This window comes from Aureococcus anophagefferens (assembly GCF_000186865.1).
Source record: "Aureococcus anophagefferens unplaced genomic scaffold AURANscaffold_2, whole genome shotgun sequence".
Classification (NCBI taxonomy): Eukaryota; class Pelagophyceae; order Pelagomonadales; family Pelagomonadaceae; genus Aureococcus; species Aureococcus anophagefferens.
In genome coordinates, this window is record NW_008705562.1 from 1,950,299 (window position 1) to 1,970,106 (window position 19,808).

Below are 19,808 nucleotides of genomic sequence, written 5' to 3' on the forward strand. Positions count from 1 at the left end.
GGCGGCGCGCCGGCGCTGACCGTCGCCGGCGCGTCGACGGCCGCGGGGCTCGGCGGCCTCGCGGGCGACGCGACGCTCGCGGAGTACGACGCGCCGCCCTACGCGGGCGCGCTCGCGTCCAAGGTCGCGCGGTTCGGCCTCGCGAAACCGTCGCGGGCGCGGCGCCTCGCGGCGGCGGGCCGCTTCTCCCTGACCTTTTACGGCGCCGCGCCCGCGAACGCGACGGGCGGCAACGCGACGTGCGCGCCGGGCGCGGACGACGTCTCGTGGGCCTGCGGGGGCAACCTGACGTTGACGGCGCCGTGCCTTCCGGGCGCCGTCGTCGCCTTTTTCTGCCCCTTCGACGAGGCCGCGTGCGTCGCGTGGAACGGCACGGCCTGGGACGCCGCGTGCGACGCGGCCGTCGACGGCGCCGCGGTGACGTGCGACTGCCCGGCGGCGCCGGCGCCGGCGGACTACGCGGTCACCGCGCGGTCCGTGCTCGGCACCTACGCCTACGCCTTCGCCGCGGCGCCCGGCGCCGCCATCGCGGCGACGCCCCTCCTCTACTGGACGCTCGCGGCGCTCGTGGGCGCGTGCGCGGCCGTCGCGGCCGTCGGCGTCGTCCTCGACGCGCGCGACGAGGCGCGGCTCGACGACGACGCCTGGCGCCGCGCCTACGAGCGGTCCCGCGAGCGGGGCGCGACGCTCGGTGAGATCGTCGAGGCGAGCATGCCGTCCTTCGTCGGGCGCCTCCGCGGCGGCGCGCTCCGCTGGGCGCTCGAGCTCGTGCGGTCGCACCACTCCTGGTGCCGCATCCTGACGCACTTCGCGCGCGACGCGCCGCGGCACCGAAGGTGCGTCACGTTGCTCTTCACGGTGCTCATGATCATGTTCGGCCAGGCCGTCGCGTACTGGTTCGCGTACCCCGTGGGCTTCTGCGAGCGGGCCGAGCACCGCGACGACTGCCTCGCGAAGCGCACGTTCTTCGCGGAGATGGTCGGCGCCCTCGCGGGCGACGGCGACCCGGACCGCGACGCGTGCGTCTGGAGCGACGCGCCGCGCCGCGGCGAGGACCGGTGCGCGCTGCGCGCGCCGGAGCCCCACGACGTCGGCTTCAAGCGCCTCTTCCTCATCTTCCTCGGCGTCGTGCTGGCGATCCCCTTCACGGAGCTCTTCGACTCGACCTTCGTGCGCTACGTCTGCGCGCCCGTGGCCTGGACGCGCGCGGCCCGCGAGGCCCCGGAGAAGCGGCGCGCGAGCCGGACCGCGAGCGTCCACGGCGGCGAGCTCAAGGGGAACCTCGTCGTCACGCCGGGCAAGACGGCGGCGAAGCACCACCACGCGGTCTTCGGCGAGTTCGAGACGTCGGGCCACGACGAGGACGCGCGGCGGCCCGCGCACCGGCGGCGGCGCGCGCGCGACCGCCACGGCCGCGCGGACGCGAGCCTCGTCGCGCACGACGTCGGCCGGCGGCTCTGGCGCAACCTGCACATCGACGGCCCGTCGCTCGCCGTCGCCGAGGTGCCGCCGGCGACCTACTACGCGCTCCGCGCCGTCGTGCCCGTCATGGCGGCCGTGCGGTTCCAGCACCGCGAGCTCCTCGACGCGCTGGGCGACGGCGGCGCGGCCGCGGGCGCCGTAGCGCGGCTGCTCGACGACCTCGAGCGGCGCTGGGCCGCGGCGCCGCTGCGGAAACCGCGCGCCGAGCGGCCCCGGGGCTGGGAGCGGGCCTTCGCGGAGCGGACGCTCCGGCGCCTCGTCCACGGGCAAAGGGTCGCGGCGCACTACGCGGAGATCGCGCGGCGCGTCGACGACCGCCGCAAGGCCGCGGCGCTCGTCGTGAATCTGATGCGCCTCGCGCGGCTGAGCGACACGGAGGCGAAGATTCTGGAGCAGCAGCTCGCGGCGGACGGCGCCTTCGACGCGCCGGGGCCCGCGCCGGCGCGCCTGCCCGCGGTGTCGCCGCGCGCGAAGGTGGCGGCGTCGGTTGCGTGCCTCGCGGCCTTCGCGGGGCCCGTCTACTTCCTGCTCGTCTTCGCCGCGGCCGAGGGCCGCAAGATGACGCGCGCGTGGTACTTCTCCACGCTCTTCTTCATCTTCATCGCCGTCGGCATCGTCGAGCCCTTCACGGTCTTCATCCTCAAGTTCTGCCTGCCGGCGTCGGCCTACGCGAAGCTGCGGTGGATGCGCGACCCGACGCTCCTCGACGACCCGGCGCGCGTGCGCCTCTTCGTCGAGCCCGCGGCGCTGCTGCCCGACGACGTGGCGTCGTGCTTCGGCGCGCTCGGCGCGGACGCGCCCGCGCGGCTGGCCGCGCGCGACGCGCTCGCGCCGCGGGCCGAGAGCCTGGCGGAGGAGCCGGCGAAGAAGTCCCTCGCGGCGGCGGTCGGCGCGCCCGTGGCCCGCGGCGCCGTCGAGCGCGCGCTGCTCGACGAGGCCGCGGCGGGCTTCGCGCGCGTCGACGCGGCCGCGGACGCGGACCGCGACGGCGAGCGGCGGGCCCACGAGGCCTTCGCGGCGCTCGGCGGCGCCTGGGAGGTCGCGGCCCTCGAGCGGCAGGCGAAGCGCGCGAAGTTCGCCGCGCCGTTGTACCACGGCGCGGCCATGGCGGCCGCCGCGGCCGTGCTCGCGGTGCACCCGGCGCTCCGGAGCTGCGTCATCAAGCAGGGCATGATCCTCGTGAGCCTGGGCATCTGCGGGTCGCGCGTCGCGTTCCTGCGCGCGTTCCTCGACCGCGCGGACCGCGCGGCGCCGGGCCTCGGGCCCGTCGCGCTGGCCTGGGCCGCGATGGTCGCCGCGTGCCTCGCGGCCGTCGCGGTCTTCAAGGTGCGGTGGTGGCTCACGTCCCTGCGGCGCTCCGCCGTCGCGGCGGAGAGAGCGCTCGAGCACGCGGCGTCGGAGGTCGCCGAGGTCGCGACGTCCGCGACGCGGCGCGCGTCGCAGCTCCTGCGGCGGAGGACGGACGACGACGGCGGCGACGCGGCGGACGTGCCCGCGCTCTCCATCGACTTCGGCGACGACGTCGCCGAGAGCGACGGCCGCGACGCGCCGCCGCGCCAGCTGTCGCGCGCGCTCTCGCGCGACGTCGCCGCGCGGGCCGCGCGCCTGGACCACTCCGCGGCGGCCGCGCGCCGCGTCGCCGCGCTCGTCGACGCGCACCACTTCGGCTGGGCGGGCGTCGCGGGCACGGCGCTCTCGTCCGCGCTCCTCTACGCGGACGTCGCCGACGGCGGGCCCGACGTCGAGGTCGCCGCGGGCGCCGCGAGGCGCGGCTCGAAGGCGTACGCGACGCTCCTCACGAGCGCCAAGGGCCAGGCCGCCAAGGCCGTCAACGAGCTCCGCGGGTCCGTCTTCTCCTAACGCGAGCTCCACGGGTCCATCTTCTCCTGACGTCTGTTTTGTTTCCGTGGTGGTTTCCTGTCTATTTTCCGTGCCCGTCCGCGTTTTGGCGACGACGACATTTGGCGCCTAACTTGAACAAGATGTTGAAGCCACGGAGCCGTGGGATCTCGTAGATTGACTCTTGAAGCGGTGTCATGCGCTCTGCTCTCGCACTCACGCTCATCTGCGCGGCCACCGCGCTGCGCGCGCCGGTGGCGCACCGGCGGCTCTGCCTCAAAGCGCTGGCCGCGCCGTCGGAAGCTGAGCGGCGCGCGTTCCTCGCCGCGAGCGCCGCGACGCTCGCCGGCGCCGCGGCGCCGGCGACGGCGTCGACGGCGGAGCCCACGGCGTCGGGCGTGGGCAAGGCCGTGGACAAGGCCGTCGGGCGGAAGATCCTCCAGATCGAGCGCCTCGACGTCGACTCCAACGGCCAGGGCCCGCGGAAGCTGCTCAAGCCGCGGCTCGAGTTCAGCGGGTCGACGGTGACGGTGAGCAACGACTTCGCGCCGGACCCGGAGCGGTCCGAGTCCTTCGTCCAGTACCTCTGGATCAAGAACGAGGACACGGACACCATCGTCGCCGCGAAGGAGTTCACGAACAAGGAGAAGGGGCCGCCGTCGCTCAGCGCGAGCCCCGTCAAGCCCGGGAGCACCTACGCCCCCGCCGCGTACCACTCCCTCTACGGCCTCTGGCTCGGGCGGTCAGAGATCGCGTGAGGAGGAAGCTGGGTAAGCAAAAGATGCGCCTAGGCCGTCGCGCGCAGCGGCAGTGGCCGGAGTCGTCGTCGTGAGTCTGAACATCAACTGATCGATGGCAATGGCGTTTGCACCCCTAATGCGCGCCGTCACCTTGGCCCTCCTGGCCGCCAACTGCGACGCCTTCGCGACGCCGGCGCGGCGGCCGCCGCGCCGTGCGGCCGCGACCATGGCGCTGCCCGGCCGCCTCGTCGGCCGCGCGTCGGCGCTGGCCCTGCGCGGCGGCGGCGCCGTGGGCGTCGGCGCGGCGACGGCGCTGGCGCTGCGCGGCGGCGGCGGCGCCGTGGGCGTCGGCGGCCCGCTGTCGCTCCTGCCGCCGGTGGCGACGCTCGCCGTCGCGCTGGGCACGAAGCAGGTCGCCGTCGCGTTGCTCGTGGGCATCTGGTCCGGGTGCCTGTTGCTGCACAGCCGGAACCCGGCCGTCGCCCTCCTGCGCGCCGTCGATATGCACGTGCTCGACGCCGTCGTCGACAAGGAGCACGCCACGGTCATCCTCTTCAACCTGCTGCTCGGCGGGACGATCGGCGTCGTCCAAAAGGGCGGCGGCGCGCAGGGCCTCGCGCGGAGCCTCAAGCGCTTCGCCAAGGACGCCAAGAGTTGCCTGGCGACGGCCTGCGGCCTCGCGGGCCTCATCTTCTTCGACGACTACGCGTCCATCCTCATCGTCGGCAACTCGTTCCGCCCGCTCGTGCCCGCGCTCCGCGTCTGCCGCGAGAAGTTCGCGGCGCTGCTCCACTTCGTCGCCGTGTCCGTGTCGGCGTCGTCGCCCGTGAGCTCCTGGATCGGCCAGCAGGTCGGCATGGTCTCCGCGGCGACCGCGGCCGTGCCGCCGGGCGCGATCCCGTCCGCGTTCGTCCTCACGGTGCGCACGCTGCCCTACCGCCTCTTCCCGCTGGCGCTCCTCGCCTTCGTCGCCGCCAACGTCGCGTCGGACCGCGACTTCGGCCCCATGCGCGACGCCGTGGCGCGGAACGAGGCCGCGCCCGCGCCGGGCGCGGCGGCGGCGCCGGACGGCGGCGCGGCGCCGGACGCGGGCGCGCTCGAGCCCGCGCCGGGCACGCCCCTGCGGGCGCTCAACGCCTTGGTGCCCTTTGGCACCATCGTCGCGGCGACGCTCGGCGGCATGGTCCTCGACGGCCGCGCCGCGCTCCGCGCGGCGGACCCGGCGGCGCCCGCGGGCGTTCTGGCGGCGCTGAGCGCGGGCGACAGCGTGCTCGCGCTGCTCTGGGGGTCGCTGCTCGGCGCGACGTCGTCCGTGGGTTTACTGTTGGCCCAGAAGATCCTCTCGCTCGACGTCGCCGTCGCGACGTTCATCGAGGGCATGAAGGACGTCGTCGAGCCCGTCATCGTGCTCGCGCTCGCGTGGGCGCTGGGCGGCATCATCGGCGCCGCGGGCACGGCGGACTTCATCGCCGGGGCGCTCCTCGCCGGCGGGTTGCCGGCCTGGGCCCTGCCCGCGTCGAGCAGCCTCCTCGCGTACGTGATCTCGTTCGCGACGGGCTCGTCCTTCGGCACGATGGGCATCCTCTTCCCGCTCATCGGCCCCCTGGCCTGGCGCCTCGGCGGCGGCGACGTGGCCATGCTCACGCACTGCTTCGGCGCGCTCCTCGGCGGCAGCCTCTTCGGCAACGTCTTCTCGCCGATCGCCGACACGACGATCCTCACGCAGCTCGCGACGCGCGTGCCCCTCGCGGACCACGTCAAGACCGCGGGGCCCTACGCGCTCCTCGTGGGGGCGCTCTGCGTCGTGCTCGGCGACGTGCCCGTGGGCCTCGGGCTCTTCGGGCCCCTGCCCGCGCTCGCGCTCATCGTCGCCGCGCAGACCGCCGTGCTCGCGGCCGTCGGGCGCAAGCCGCCGAGCGCGGGCAAGGGCAAGTAGGAGGCGCGTGCGCCACGCGAGATTTAAGCGTCAAGATGAGACTAGTTCTACTAGTGGTAGTCAAGTTCAGTCTGGACCCCTTGGAACTAGTAGTAGCCCGCGGTACCACCTCGAGCGCAGCGGAACGCCCCGACATATAGATGAACAACAAACAACACAGGTTACCCGGGGTCGTGGTGGACGCGGACGCGGTGGATCGCGCCGCGCGCGGTCGCCGCGGCGAACGTGAGCCGGTCCGCGGGCGACGGCGCGACGCAGGTGACGTCGCCGCCGGCGTCGTAGCGCGAGAGCACGCGGCCGCTGGACGTCTCGAGGTACTGGACGTCGGAGCCGCGCGCGACGAGCACGCGGCCGGCGTCGCGGACGAACGCCGCCGCGGCGGCGCGCCCGTCCCCCCGGAAGGACCGCTCCACGGCGCCGGTGTCGCGGCCCCAGACCTTGACCGTGCCGTCGGCGCTCGCGGACAGGATCTTCAGCCCGTCACGAGAGAAGGAGCAGCACGTCAGCGGCAGCGCGTGGCCGTCGATCGTCTTCTCGTAGTCGGAAGGATCGAGGCGCCGCGCGTCGTAGAGCACGAGCAGCGCCCCGGACTCCGCGTCCCAGAGCCGCAGCGTGCGGTCGCGGGACCCGGAGAGCACGCGCATCCCGTGGCGCGGGAACGCGAGGCACGTCACGTCGTCCGAGTGGCCGTCGTCGTCGAGCGGCGTCCCCCGGATCAGCACCGCCGCCTCGCCCGACGTCGACCGCCAGAGCCGCACGGTCTTGTCGGCGCCGCCCGTCGCGACGAGGCGCCCGTCGCCGGAGAACGCGACGGCCCAGAGCGGCCGGGAGTGGCCCTCGAGGACCCGGAGCCGCTCCCCGTCGTCCGCGGACCAGACCGCCGCGGTCCGGTCGCGGCTCGCCGTCGCCACCCGCGACCCGTCCAAACTCACGGCGCAACAGGTCACGCGGTCGACGTGGCCCCGGAGCGTCGCGACGAGGTGGCCGTCCGCGGACCGCCAGACGCGCGCGGTCCGGTCGTCCGACGCCGTCGCCAGCAGCCGGCCGTCGCCGCTGTAGCCCAGGGCCCGCACGGCGCGCGCGTGGCCCCGGGCCGACTCGAGCCCCGCGTCGGCGTCGGCCTCGCCCGATCGCAGCGCGTCGTGGAGCGACGCCGCGGCCGCGTGCTCCGCGAGCGCCGCGACGACCTTCCGGCGGCGGCCGTCCAGCTTCCGCGCGACGCGGCCCGTCGACCTAGGGAGAGCCATCGTGTCGCGTCGTGGGGGAAAAAAAAAACGGGACCCCGGAGGCGCGTGCGGGTCCCAGACGCGCGCGTCGCGGTCGCGGCCGCCCGAGACGACGTTCTCCGCGTGGTCGCTGAAGGACACGCAGCGCACGGCCGCGCCGCCGTGGCCGCGCCAGCGTTTCAGGAACACGGGCTTCGTCGCGTCCCAGACGCGCGCGCAGCCGTCGTGGCAGGCCGTCGCGACGCGCGCGCCGTCGGCGGACACGTCGACGGACGCGACGCGGTCGGCGTGGCCCGTGAACGTGAGGAGGAGCTCGCCCGAGGCCGCGTCCCAGAGGCGGCCCGTGCCGTCGTGGCTCGCCGTCGCGAGCCGCGCGTCGTCGCCGGAGAAGGCCGCGGCGACGACGTTCTCCGCGTGGCCGACGAGCGTCGTCCGGCGCCGGTCGAGCGCGCGGCCGGCGTCGAGGGCCGCGTCCCAGAGGACCGGCGACCGGCCCGCGGCCGTGACGATCGTCGCGCCGTCGTGGGAGAAGACAATCGCGTCGACGGCGCGGTCGTGCTCGAGGACGAAGCGGATCGCGCCCTTGGTCGCGTCGAGGCACCGCGCCTTTCCGTCGGCGCAGGCGACGCAGAGCGCGGACCCGTCGGGCGAGAACGCCAACCTTCGGAAGGAGTAGACGTGGTTGTCGAGGCTGCGGATCGCCTCGACGACGGGCGTCGCGGCCCTGGGGCCGAGCTTGCGGTACGCGGCGCGCACGGGGAAGAGGAGCACGTTGCCCTCGGCGCCGCACGTCGCCGCGTGGGCCCCGGCCGCGTCCAGGGCGACGCAGGACACGGCGTCCTGGTGGCCCCGGAACTGGACGAGGGCCCGGCCGTCGGCCGCGTCCCAGAGGCGCGCCGTGCGGTCCGCGGACGCCGTCGCGAGGCGCGCGCCGGGGCGGTCGTACGTGACCCACGCGACGCGGCCCTTGTGGCCCCGGAGCGCGAACGCGAGGCGCCCCGTCGACACGTCGTGGACCTCGGCGTCCGTCGGCCCGCCGGCGGTGGCGACGCGGCGCCGGTCCCGAGAGAAGGCGACGCAGGTGAGCGCGGCGCCCGCGCGGACCGCGCGCTCGAGTCGCGTCCGCGCGGCGCTCCAGAGCCGGACGTCGCCGTCGGCGGACCCCGTGACGACGTAGGCCGACCGGCTGAAGTCGCAGGACGTCACGGCGCCACCGTGGCCGCAGAGCGCCTGCTGGAGGACGCCGTTCGTCGCGTCGAAGATGAGCGCGCGGCCGTCGGCGCCGCCCGTCGCGACGCGCGCCGCGTCCCGCGAGAACGCGACCGCGAGCACCGCGGCCGCGTGGTAGATGCAGAAGAGGTAGCGCCCGCTCGCCGCGTCCCAAAGGCGCGCCGTCTCGTCGAGGGACGCCGTCGCGACGCGCAGGTCGTCGCGAGAGAGCGCGACGTCGCTCACCGAGGCCGCGTGGCCCTCGAACGTCGCGACGAGCGCGCCCCGGCGCGCGGCCCAGAGCCGCGCGGAGCGGTCCTCGCTGCAGGAGACGACGTAGGTGTCGTCGCGGGAGAAAGAGACGGACGTGACGGGCAGCCGCGTCGCCCGGCCCGCGGCGTCGCGCGCGTGGATGTCGAGGACGTGCTCGACGGCGCCCGTGTCGACGTAGTAGACCGTGACGACGTCCGTGCCGACGGCGACGCGCCGGAAGTCGCGGTTCTCGGCGCCGAGGGCCACGGCCGTCACGGGCGCGCCCCCGGCCGCGCCGAAGCACCGGCCGGCCGCGCCCGTCGCCGCGTCCCAGAGCCGCGCGACGCCGTCGGCGCCGCCCGTCGCGACGTGGCCGCCGTCCGCGCCGTAGCAGCAGCAGAGCACGGCCCCGCCGTGGGCCAGCGCCGGGCATGGTACGTCGAAGCGCTGGCCCGGCGGCACGTCCGGCGGGACCGCGACCGTCGCCGCGACGCCGTCCGGGCGGACGCACGCGACGGCGTCGCCGGCCTCGGCGCCCGGCGGCGCGCGCGCCGAGGCGACGCAGGCGCCGTAGGCCTCGAGGGCGAACATGGTCTCGGACGTCAGGGGGTGGTGCACGAGCGCGCGGCCGTCGGCGCCGCCGGACGCGACGCGCGGCGCGTCCTCGGAGAACGCGCAAAAGTAGACGTTGCCCGCGTGGCCCCGCAGGTCGCGCTCGAGGGCCCCCGTCGCCGCGCACCAGACCTTGACCGTCTCGTCGCGCGACGACGTCGCCACGTGGGCCGCGTTGTGGTGGCTGAAGGCGCAGCACAGCAGGCCGCTGCCGTGGCCGCGGAGGACGAAGCGGACCTCCGCGGTCGCGACGTCCCAGATCTTCGCGACGCCGTCGTCGCCGCCGGACGCGCATTTGCCGTCGACGCTCAGGCAGCAGCAGGTCACGGCGCCGCCGTGGGCCCGGAGCGCCGCCGAGACGCTCGCGCCGTCCGCGGCGGACCAGAAGCGGAGCGCGCGGTCGCGGCCGCCCGTCGCGACCGTCGCGCCGTCGACGCTCGACGACAGCGCGCAGGCGGCGCCCCGGTGCGCGGCGACGCGGAGGCGCGGGGCGCCGTCGGCCGCGCCCCAGAGCGCGACGGCCCCGTCGTCGCCGCCGGAGAGGAGCAGCGCCCCGGTCCGGTCGAACGCGACGGCGCGGACCGCTCTCTCGTGGGCCTCGGCGCTCCAGGCCAGCGCGCCCGTCGCCCCCGCGAAGACGCGCACGCGCTTGTCGACGCAGCCCGTCGCCAGGCGCGCGGCCGGGCCGACGGGCGGCAGCGCGACGCAGGTGACGGCCCCGCCGTGCGCGCGCGCGACGGAGACGAGCTTGCCGTCGACGGCGCCGAAGAGCCGCGCGCAGCCGTCGCTGCCCGCCGTCGCGACCCAGGCGCCGTCGTGGGAATATGCCACGCAGGTCACGTCCTTGGCGTGGCCTCCGAGGCGCGTCTCGACCTCCGCGACGACGGGCCGGAGGTCCTTGCGCGCGTCGCGGTGCGCGGACTTGGCGAGCGCGCGGCGCTCCGGGTCGCGGCTGAAGGCGACGCAGGTGAGCTCTCGCGCGTGGCCCCGCAGGAGCGCGTAGAGCGTGCCGTGGGCGCCGTCCCAGACGCCGCAGGTGCCGTCGAAGCTCGCCGTCGCGACGAGCTCGCCGTCGGACGAGAACGCGACGCCGGAGACGTCCCGGGCGTGGCCGTGGAGGGCGAGCTTGAATCTGCCGTCCGAGGCGTCGTGGATGCGCGCGGACCTGTCCGCCGACGCCGTCGCGAGCCACTTGTTGTCCGGCGTGAACGCGACCGCGGTCACAGCGCCGTCGTGGCCGCCGTGCGCGCGGATCGCGGCGCCGCCGCCGGCGTCCCAGAGCACGGCCGTGCGGTCCTCGGAGCCCGTGAGGATGGCGCGGCCGTCGCGGGCGAAGGCGACGCAGGTGCCCGCGCGGCGGTGGCCCGAGAGCTTGCGCGCGAGCTTTCCCGTCGCCGCGTCCCAGACGCGGACGCCGTTGTCCCGGCTCACGGTCACGACGAGGGACCCGTCTCTTGAGAAGTCGCAACCCGTGACCTCCTTGGCGTGGCCCCGGAGCACGGCGAGGGGCTTCCGCGGCGCCGCGTGGCCCCCGAGGCGGAGGAGCGGCGCGGGCGCCGCCGCGGCGGCGCCGGCCGGCGGCGCGTCGACGAGCGTGTCCCAGACCCGCGCGGTCCTGTCGTCCGACGCCGTGGCGACCTTGGTGCCCGCGCGGTTGAAGCGGCAGCAGGTCACGGCGGCGCCGTGGCCCCGGAGCACGCCGTCGCACCTGGGCAGCAAAAGGGTGCGAAATTCCCAACTTCAAAGGCTCCTATCTCGGTCGTTTTCCGCTCGTTTCGGCTGATTTTTGGACGAGCGATCATCTCTCGGAGCGCTCTCGAAGCGCGGGTGCTGTTTTCGAAACGCGCGCGCGCGGCACACTCACGTTGAAGCGACGTTGAATCACCCTGTTGCTGCCCTGCGTCGCACGCGCCCGCGGCGACGTCCCAGAGGCGGCACGTCGCGTCGGCCGACGCGGTCGCGAGGCGCCGCCCGGAGCCGTCGAAGGCGACGCTCAGCACGTAGTTCGTGTGGCCCTTGAGCTTGTGGACGCACTTGAAGGAGCCCGCGTCGTAGAGCCGCGCGGTGTTGTCGCGCGAGCCCGTCGCGACGCGCGCGCCGCCGTGCGCCGCGGCGGCCGCGGCCTCGACGAGGCCCCGGCCCTCGACTAAAATCTTCCTCGCCGTGCCCGTCCAGGCGTCCCAGATGCGCACGCTCCCGTCCTGGCCGCCCGTCGCCACGCGGCGCGCGTCGCCGTCGAACGCGACGCCGCGGACCGCGCCCGCGTGGCCGAGGAGCGTCGTCCGCAGGGCGCCCGTCGCCGCGTCCCAGACGCGCGCGCCGCCGTCGGCGCCGCCCGTCGCGACGGCGCCGCCGTCCTTGGAGAAGGCGCAGCAGAGCACGCTATTGGATCGATCCTCGAGCGCGAGCCGCAGGTCGCCCGTCGCCGCGTCGTGGAGCCTAACGGGGTGACGCGACGTCGCTTCATTCCGCGCGCGCGCGTTCCAAAGAAATCGCCCACGCGTCGAGAGCGCTCCGAGGGATGATCGCTCGTCCAAGAATCGGCCGAAACGAGTGGAAACCGGCCGAGCTCGGAGCCGTTGAAGTTGGGCGCGTCGCGCCCTTTCGTTCCCGCGCCGCGCGGCGCCGGCCCAGGTCCGCGGGCTTCGCCCGGGCCCGCTTGTCGACGCCCCGGAGCGTGCCCGACGCCGCGTGCCACTTGAGCGCCTTGCCGTCGGCCGTGGACCGCGTGTAGACCTCGCCGCCGTCGCGCGAGAAGCGGAGGCAGTCGACGGGCCGACCGTGGCCCGCGTGGCCCCGGCCGCCCTGGCCGTCGAGCACGGCCTCGAGGGCGCCCGTCGCCGCCGTCCAGAGCTTCGCCGCGCCGTCGCCGCCGCCGGAGAGCACGCGGCGGCCGTCGGGCGAGAAGGCGACCGCGTAGCACGCGCGGCCGCCGTGCGCCTGTGCCGGAAACAACCGGTGGAACGCCCCGTCCAGCAAAAACTTCAAACCTCTCGAGCTCGGTCACATCGAAGTCGTTTTGGCTGATTTTTGGACGGATCGTGTTCTCTCGGCGAGTTCCTTTGAGAGAGTGAAAAAACGATTTCAAAACTGTGCGAACACATGCATATTGAAGTCGTGTTGAATATGTTTGTTTCCCGCCCGGCCGCGCGCCTGCTCGACGGCCGCGAGGCACGGGTCCGCGTCCTCGGGCTTGTCGACGCGCTCGAGGACGCAGTTCGCCTCCGCCGCCGGCGGCTTGGCGTCGCGGAGCCGCGCGAAGGCGCGGAAGACGTGGGAGCCGTCGGGCGCGTTCGCCGCGAGCGCGTAGACGCGCGCGGGCTCGCCGCGGATCTCGTCCGCGTGCCGCAGGAGCCAGCGCTTGACCTCGCGCAGCGCGGCCGAGTCCCAGCCGTGGTCCGCGAGGGCCGCCAGCTCGCGGACGAGGGCGGGCACGCGGCCGTGCTTCGCGGACGCGCAGAGGAAGCGCAGGCTGCCCAGGACGCGCTCGCCGCGCGCGACGTCGTCCGGCGCGGCGCGCCGCGCGCGGCGCGCGTGCGCCGCGAAGTGGCGGAGCGCGTAGCGCACGAGGTCGTCCTCGGCCTCGATGGCGTCGCGGCCGCCCCGGAGGACCTCGCCCTCGTCCAACAGCGGGCCGAGCAGCGTCGCCGCGTAGTCCGCGAGCCTCGCGTCCGCGGCGGCCTGGGCAGGAAAAGAGTGATTCAACGTCGCTTCAACATGAGTGTTCCGCGCGCGCGCGTTCTCAAAAAAAGCATCCACGCTTCGAGACCGTTCCAAGAGATGATCGATCGTCCAAAGATCAGCCGAAACGAGTGGAAAACGGCCGAGAGAGGAGCCTTTGAAGTTGGGAATTTCGCTCTCTTTTCCTGCCCTGGCGGCGGCGACCGCGTCCGCGTCGAGCGTGAAGTCGTGGCGGCCCTCGGGCCAGGTCAAAAAGTCGACGACGGCGGCGTGGCGCGCGACGAAGCGGCCCCGGGCCACGGGGAAGAGGCGCGCGAGGGCGCGCGTCGCGCGCTGGAGGTCCCGGGGCTTGAGCCGCAGCGCGCCCGCGGCCTGTGTGGAAATCAACCAGTGAGCTGGGACGTCGGGGCCAAACTTCAGAAATCTCTAGCTCGGTCAAATCGAAGTCGATTCGGCTGGTTTTTGAACGAATCGATCGCTCTCGTCGAGGCCTCGAAGCAGAGCCGAAGCGCTTGTGTCGAAATTTTCGACTACGCGCACATTGAAGTCGGGTTGAAGATTTGATTTCCACACCGCCCGCGGCGAGCTCGACGGGCAGCGGCTCGCGCGCGGCGACGACGGCGGCGACGACGGGCCGCGCGCGCGCCCAGGACCCCGGCTCCGCGAAGGCCTCCCGGAAGCAGGCGAGGAGCATGGCGTCCAAGCCCTCGGGCAGCTCGAGGAGCGCCGCGTGGGTCAGCGCGCCGCGCGTCGCCGCGTCTGTCCCGTCGTCGCGCCGCGCGTCGTCGGCCGCGGCCGCGGCGTCGCTCGCGGCGTCGAGCCGCTCCGACAGGAGGCCCGCCCAGGCCATGGACCTACCACGCACGTCGGTCGCGACGGTTCATCGTGTTCCCACCCGGAATCTCTCGAAACTCGTCGCGGCCGCGGGACGCTGCCATGGACCCCATGGACAGGGACACGAGCGTGTCGACGGCGACGTCCTCCTCGGAGTTGGACAGTCGTCCGACGACGCGGCGCTCGGCCGCGTGCGCGCGCGCGCGGATCGGGAACCGCGCGTCCGCGCCTGTCGTCCCCGGCGTCCGTCGGAGCGCCGTCGAGGGGTTCGGACCGGAGCCCTTCGAGCACGCGACGAGCGCGGACGGCTCGTCCAAAGATCGGCCCCATCGACGTCGATGTTCGGAAGTCCGGCCCCGACGTCCCGGCTCGCCGGCGCGATGCCCGCGCGGGCCCGCGCCGCGCCGCGCGAGGTCCCGGAGCTCGGCGAAGATGGCCGCGCCCTCGTCGAGGCGCCAGGCCTCGAGGGCGAGCACGACCTCGGCGTTGTGGTGGCGCCCGTCGCCCAGGGGCACGCGCACGACGCAGCGGACGTCGCGGTTCCCGCACGGCGTCGGCCGCCGCGCGCGGTTCTCGAGCGACGCGAGCCGCAGGCCCGCGGCCTGCGTGGAAATCAAATCTTCAACCCGACTTCAATGTGCGCGTATGCGACCGTTTCGACGCAAGCTCTTCGGCTCTGCTTCGAGAACTCGACGAGAGCAATCGATCCGTCCAAAAATCAGCCGAATCGACTTCGATTTGGCCGAGATAGAGAGGTTTGAAGTTTTGCTGGACGCGTCCATTCCACTGGTTGATTTGCACACAGCCCGCGGCCCGCTCCAGCGCCGGCGCGTCCATGAGCTCGTCGAGCGCGGCCCGGAGGCCCGCGCAGGTGCCGTAGACGAGCGTGAGCCGCGCGAGGTCCGTGAGCCGCGACGCGTCGCCGTCGTAGTCGTACGTCGCCTTGGCCTCCGCGGCGCCGCGGTCCTTGACCTGCGCGGGCGATTCGACGTCGCTTCACCGCGCGGGTGCCGCGCGCGCGCGTTCCTAGAAAAGGCGTCCGCGCGTCGAGAACGCGGCGGGAGACGATCGCTCGTCCGAACATGGGCCGAAACGCGCGGAGCGCGGCCGAGGGGGACGTCGGGCGCGTCGCGCGCGTTCGCCGCGCGGTCGTCGACGCCCGGGCTCAGCGCGCGGGCGACGCCCGGGAGCCGCGGGCGCGCGGCCCGCCGAAAAGGCCCGTCGATCTCCCAGTCCGCGGCGGCGAGGCGCTCGAGGAACGCCTGGGCCTCGCGCGCGTCCTCGTAGAGCGCCTCGAGGCTCGCCCGGCCCCGCGCCTGGGCAGACAAGGGTGCGAAATTCGCAACTTCAAAGGCTCCTTTCTCGGCCGTTTTCCGCTCGTTTCGGCTGATTTTTGGACGAGCGATCATCTCTCGGAACGGTCTCGAAGCGTGGATGCTTTTTCCGGAACGCGCGCGCGCGGAACACTCACGTTGAAGCGACGTTGAATCACCCTTGTCCTGCCCTGCCCCGCGCGGGCGGCGGCGGCGCGAAGACGTCGTCGACGGCGAGGAGCCGCGCGTAGCCCTCCGGGTCCTCGGCCGCCGTCGACGCCGCCGCGGCGCCCTGGAGCTCGCGGCCGCGCTTCAGCAGCCCGTCGAAGCCGCGCTCGCGGCCCCGCGCCGCGAGGTCCTCGCGCGTCGCGCGGAGCATGCCCGCGACGCGCTGCCCGCACGCGCGCTCGACGTCGGCCTCGAGGTCGCCGCTGCGCACGCGCGCGTCGCATTTGGCCGGGACGACCTCGCGGAAACAGCGCCGCAGGTCGTTGAGGTTCCGCCACTCGTCGTAGGCGAGGTCCGCGGTGGGGTAGCTCCGGAGGACGCCGTCGACCTGGGCCGCGAACGCCCGGCTTCACGGGCTCCCTAGCTCGGCCGTTTTCCACTCGTTTCGGCTGTTGTTTGGACGAGCGATCATCGCTCGGAGCGCTCTCGAAGCATGCATGTTCTATTTGGAACGCGCGCGCGTAGAACAGTCACGTGGTAGCGACATCGAATCACCCGTTCGCGGCCCCGCCGTCGACGTCGGGCGACCGGCGGCTCGTGACGACGACGCGGAGCCACCAGGGGAAGCGCCGCGCGAGGTCGTGGGCGAACTGGAGCAGGGCCGCGCGCCCGAAGCGGCCGCCGAGCTCGTCGATGCCGTCCAGGAGGAGGAAGTAGGGCTCCGCGCGCGTCGGCGCGCGCGTCCGCGCGACGGGCTCGAGGAGCAGCGCGGCGACCGCGGCCTCGGGCCGCCCGCGGCGGAGCGCCGCGGCGACGGCGGCGTCGTCGGGCGCGAAGCCCGCGACGCGCTCCCGGAGCATCGCCGCCATGGAGCCCGCGACGGCCGCGACGTCGCTGAGCGCCGCGGCGTCGCGGCGGCAGAGGTGCCACGCGCCGCAGCGCGGGCCGAGCTCGCGCAGCAGCGCGGCGGCGACGACGCCTGCGAGGGGCGCCTCGGCGGCGCGACGGCGCGGTCGCCACGGCGCCGCGGCGCGCTCTTGCCCATGCCCGCGTCGCCCGTGACGCCGAAGAGCCGCGCGCCCCGCGGGTCGTCGAGCCAGGCCCGCACGAGGTCGATGACCCAGGTCCGCGTCCCGGCGACCTGCTTCTCGCGCAGCTCCTTGAGGAGCACCGAGAAGTTCTGGGCCTCCATGCGGACGGCGGGAGGCCGGGCAGGCAGCCCAGTGCTAGCCCATCATGCCTTCCCGCTCCGCTCGACGCTGCAGCATCGGCCTCAATCACCCTGCCAACACGGCGTTGCCTTCTCGTTCCCGCCCGCGCCCGCGCCCGCCGGGCTCGGCGAGGCGCCCGTGCCGCCCCTGGATTGGTGGGACGAGCCGCCGTTTTATTAGGCCTCGGCGCGGATAGGCGGCGACGCCTCTTCCACTCCCGAGGGCTCTTTGAAGAGACTTGTCCACTTCAATTCCCCGACACGTGTCGTGACGAATGTCTTTTTACTGCACTCTAGCGGCGGCCAGCTCGGGGAGCGGCGGCGGCTGCCGGGCGCCGGGCGATGGGCCGTCGGGGGACCTCGTTCGCGTGGTGCCGGCGGGACGAGTGAGCTCGTCGGAGTGCTTCTTGGCTTGTGGGCTTCTTGTGGCGCCGGTGATGGCGCCGTGGGCGATGTCCGAGGACGTCGGCCGGGGTCGGCTGCTTTCGCGAAGGGCGGAAGCGGCCTGGTCGCGGGCGAAGTATCGCCCGCGGTCTGGTGCGGCGGCGTCGCCGCGCGGGAAACGCGGACGATGTCGTCGGCTTGTGGCGCCGGTGATGGCGCCGAGTTGACCGCTTCCGCGAGGGACGCAGCGGACGGTGAGGCGACGAAAGTTCTTTCGCCGCCAACTTGCTCCGAGATGAAGCGGCGCCGCGATGACGACGCCGTGGAGTGGACACGTTTGGGGGAGGGGGAGGGGGCTTGGGGGGCATAGCCATCGCCGTCGACCTTGGAGGTCAGGGCGCGGCTCTTCGCGCCCCTCAGGCCTCGAGCTGGACCTCCGCGTCGAGCTTCGGCGCCGACGTCTCCTCCGCGGCGCGGCCGCGGAGCTTGCGGACGACGACGGCGAGGACGAGGACGAGGACGGCCGCGCCGACGCAGAGGCCGACGATGAGCGGCGTGGAACTTTGGTTGACGGAGTTGCCTTTGCCGTCCGTTTTCGATTCTTTCGTTGTCTCGTCGGGAAGGTAGAAGGTGTCCGTGCCGGCGCCGCCCTACGAAGAACATGTCGAAAAACGCGGCGATGGTTTCGGAATGGACGCGGGAGACGCTGACGTAGAGGAGATTGTTGGAGCCCTCGACGACGGTGAGCTTGTCGTTGTCCGCTTCTCCCTACGCGTGCGCGAAACGTCGACGCGAGCGTCGGGCCACGCGCGCGCGCGGACGAGGCGACGACGGGTGGGGATCCCGGATGGACGCGGGAGACGCTGACGTAGAGTTTGTTCTTGTCGCCGGACTCGACGGTGAGCGTGTCCTTGTCGTCGCCTCCCTACGCGTGCGCGAAGCGTCGACGCGAGCGTCGGGCCGCGCGCGCGCGGACGAGGCGACGACGGGCGGGGATCCCGGATGGACGCGGGAGACGCTGACCTTGAGCATGTTGCCGTCGCCCTCGACGACGTTGAGCGTGTCGTCGCCCGCATCTCCCTACGCGTGCGCGAAGTGTCGACGCGAGCGTTGGGCCGCGCGCGCGCGGACGAGGCGGCGACGGACGGGGATGCCGGATGGACGCGGGAGACGCTGACCTTGAAGAGGTTGTACTTGCCCTCGACGACAGTGAGCTTGTCCTTGTCGTCGCCTCCCTACGCGTGCGCGAAGCGTCGACGCGAGCGTCTGGCCGCGCGCGCGCGGACGAGGCGGCGACGGATGGGGATCCCGGATGGACGCGGGAGACGCTGACGTGGAGGGAGTTGCCCCTGCCGGACTCGACGGTGAGCGCTTCCTCGCCCAGGCCTCCCTACGCGTGCGAGAAGCGTCGACGCGAGCGTCGGGCCGCGCGCGCGGACGAGGTGGCGACGGGTGGGGATCCCGGATGGACGCGGGAGACGCTGACGTTGAGGAGGTTGTCGTCGCCCTTGACGACGGTGAGCGTGTCCTTGTCGTCGCCGCCCTACGCGCGTGCGCGAAGCGTCGACGCGGGCGTCGGGCTGCGCGCGCGCGGACGAGGCGGCGACGGACGGGGATCCCGGATGGACGCGGGAGACGCTGACGTTGAGGCGGTTGTAGCCGCCCTCGACGAGGGTGAGCGTGTCGTCGCCGTCGCCGCCCTACGCGTGCGCAAAGCGTCGACGCGAGCGTCGGGCCGCGCGCGCGCGGACGAGGCGGCGACGGACGGGGATGCCGGATGGACGCGGGAGACGCTGACGTAGAGGTAGTTGTAGTCGCCCTCGACGACGACGATCGCGTCGTCGCCGCCTCCTCCCTACGCGTCGCGCTGAGGCGAAGAAGAGCCGCGGACGTTTCAGACGCGGGGAGGTTGCGAAGATTTTGTTGTAGCTGCCCTTGAGGAGCACGCAGTCGTCGTTGCCGGTGAGGGGGATCTCGTTGCGCTTAGCCCACGACCCAGACACCGTAAGTTCCTGGCACTTGCCCGCGATGCCCTCGCAGCACTTGGCGCAGCTGCCTTCGGAGCCCGCCAGGCAGTCGGCGCGCGTCTTGGCAGACGCCTTGGCCGGCGGCGGCGCGGGCGTCGTCGTCGTCGTTGTGGGCTTGTCCGTAGGCTTGGCGCTGGGCTTGGCGCTGGGCGCGGGCGTCGTCGTCGTCGTTGTGGGCTTGTCCGTAGGCTTGGCGCTGGGCTTGGCGCTGGGCGCGGGCGTCGTCGTCGTCGTTGTGGGCTTGACCGTAGGCTTGGCGCTGGGCTTCACGGGTTCGGGCTCCGGCTCGGGTTCGGGTTCGGGCTCGGGCTCGGGCTCGGGTTGAGGTTCTGGTTGCGGTTCCGGCTGCGGTTCCGGTTGGGGTTCCGGTTGCGGTTCGGGTTCCGGCTCGGGCTCTGGCTCGGGCTCGGGTTCGGGCTCCGGCTCGGGCCCCTCGCAAGCACGCCCCCCACACTCGTCCTCGCACTGTGCGCGCGCGGCGTTGCACCAGTCGCCGCCTTCTTCCACGCCGTTGCACCCGCTCCAATTGCAGTACCACGTGCGCGGCTCGGCCACGCCCGTGAGGCGTCGCTTGAGCGGAGCATCCTTCACCGGAAAGGCCGTCGTCACGGCTGGCGCGAAGATCTCATCGGGCAGAGCTGGATATTTGGCAAAGGCGAGACCCAAGCCGCCGATGGCGGCCCCAGTGCGGAACGCAGCCGCTCCCGTGGCGCCGAGGAGGAGAGCGATGATGGTCTTCATGTTTGGCCTGCGCGAGGGCGCCCGTCGGCGAAGCGGCTCGAGACGCTCGACGTCGTCGCCGATGTCGCGAGCGCGCGCGCCCATCTCGTTCGGGGGGGGGTCCCAGGCGCGCGCGCGCCGCTTCAGGTATGTAAGTTGCGTTTTGGCGGGTACG

General features: G+C 73.9%; 3 protein-coding genes across 3 annotated transcripts; 1 reads left to right on the forward strand and 2 right to left on the reverse strand.

Annotated features, from left to right (window-relative positions):
* Positions 1-4,401: 4,401 nt before the first annotated feature.
* Positions 4,402-5,871, forward strand: AURANDRAFT_10813 (hypothetical protein; the record flags this gene model as incomplete). Its single annotated transcript, XM_009034665.1, has 1 exon — positions 4,402-5,871. A coding segment is annotated over one exon (1,470 nt), but the record flags the coding sequence as incomplete, so codon positions are not given.
* Positions 5,872-6,413: 542 nt separating this feature from the next.
* AURANDRAFT_4801 (hypothetical protein) lies at positions 6,414-7,100 on the reverse strand (the record flags this gene model as incomplete). Its single annotated transcript, XM_009034598.1, has 2 exons — positions 6,414-6,530; positions 6,573-7,100. Coding segments are annotated over 2 exons (645 nt in total), but the record flags the coding sequence as incomplete, so codon positions are not given.
* A 3,096-nt stretch (positions 7,101-10,196) lies between these two features.
* AURANDRAFT_3301 (hypothetical protein) lies at positions 10,197-11,740 on the reverse strand (the record flags this gene model as incomplete). Its single annotated transcript, XM_009034581.1, has 3 exons — positions 10,197-10,805; positions 11,219-11,317; positions 11,444-11,740. Coding segments are annotated over 3 exons (1,005 nt in total), but the record flags the coding sequence as incomplete, so codon positions are not given.
* Between the last annotated feature and the right edge of the window lie 8,068 nt (positions 11,741-19,808).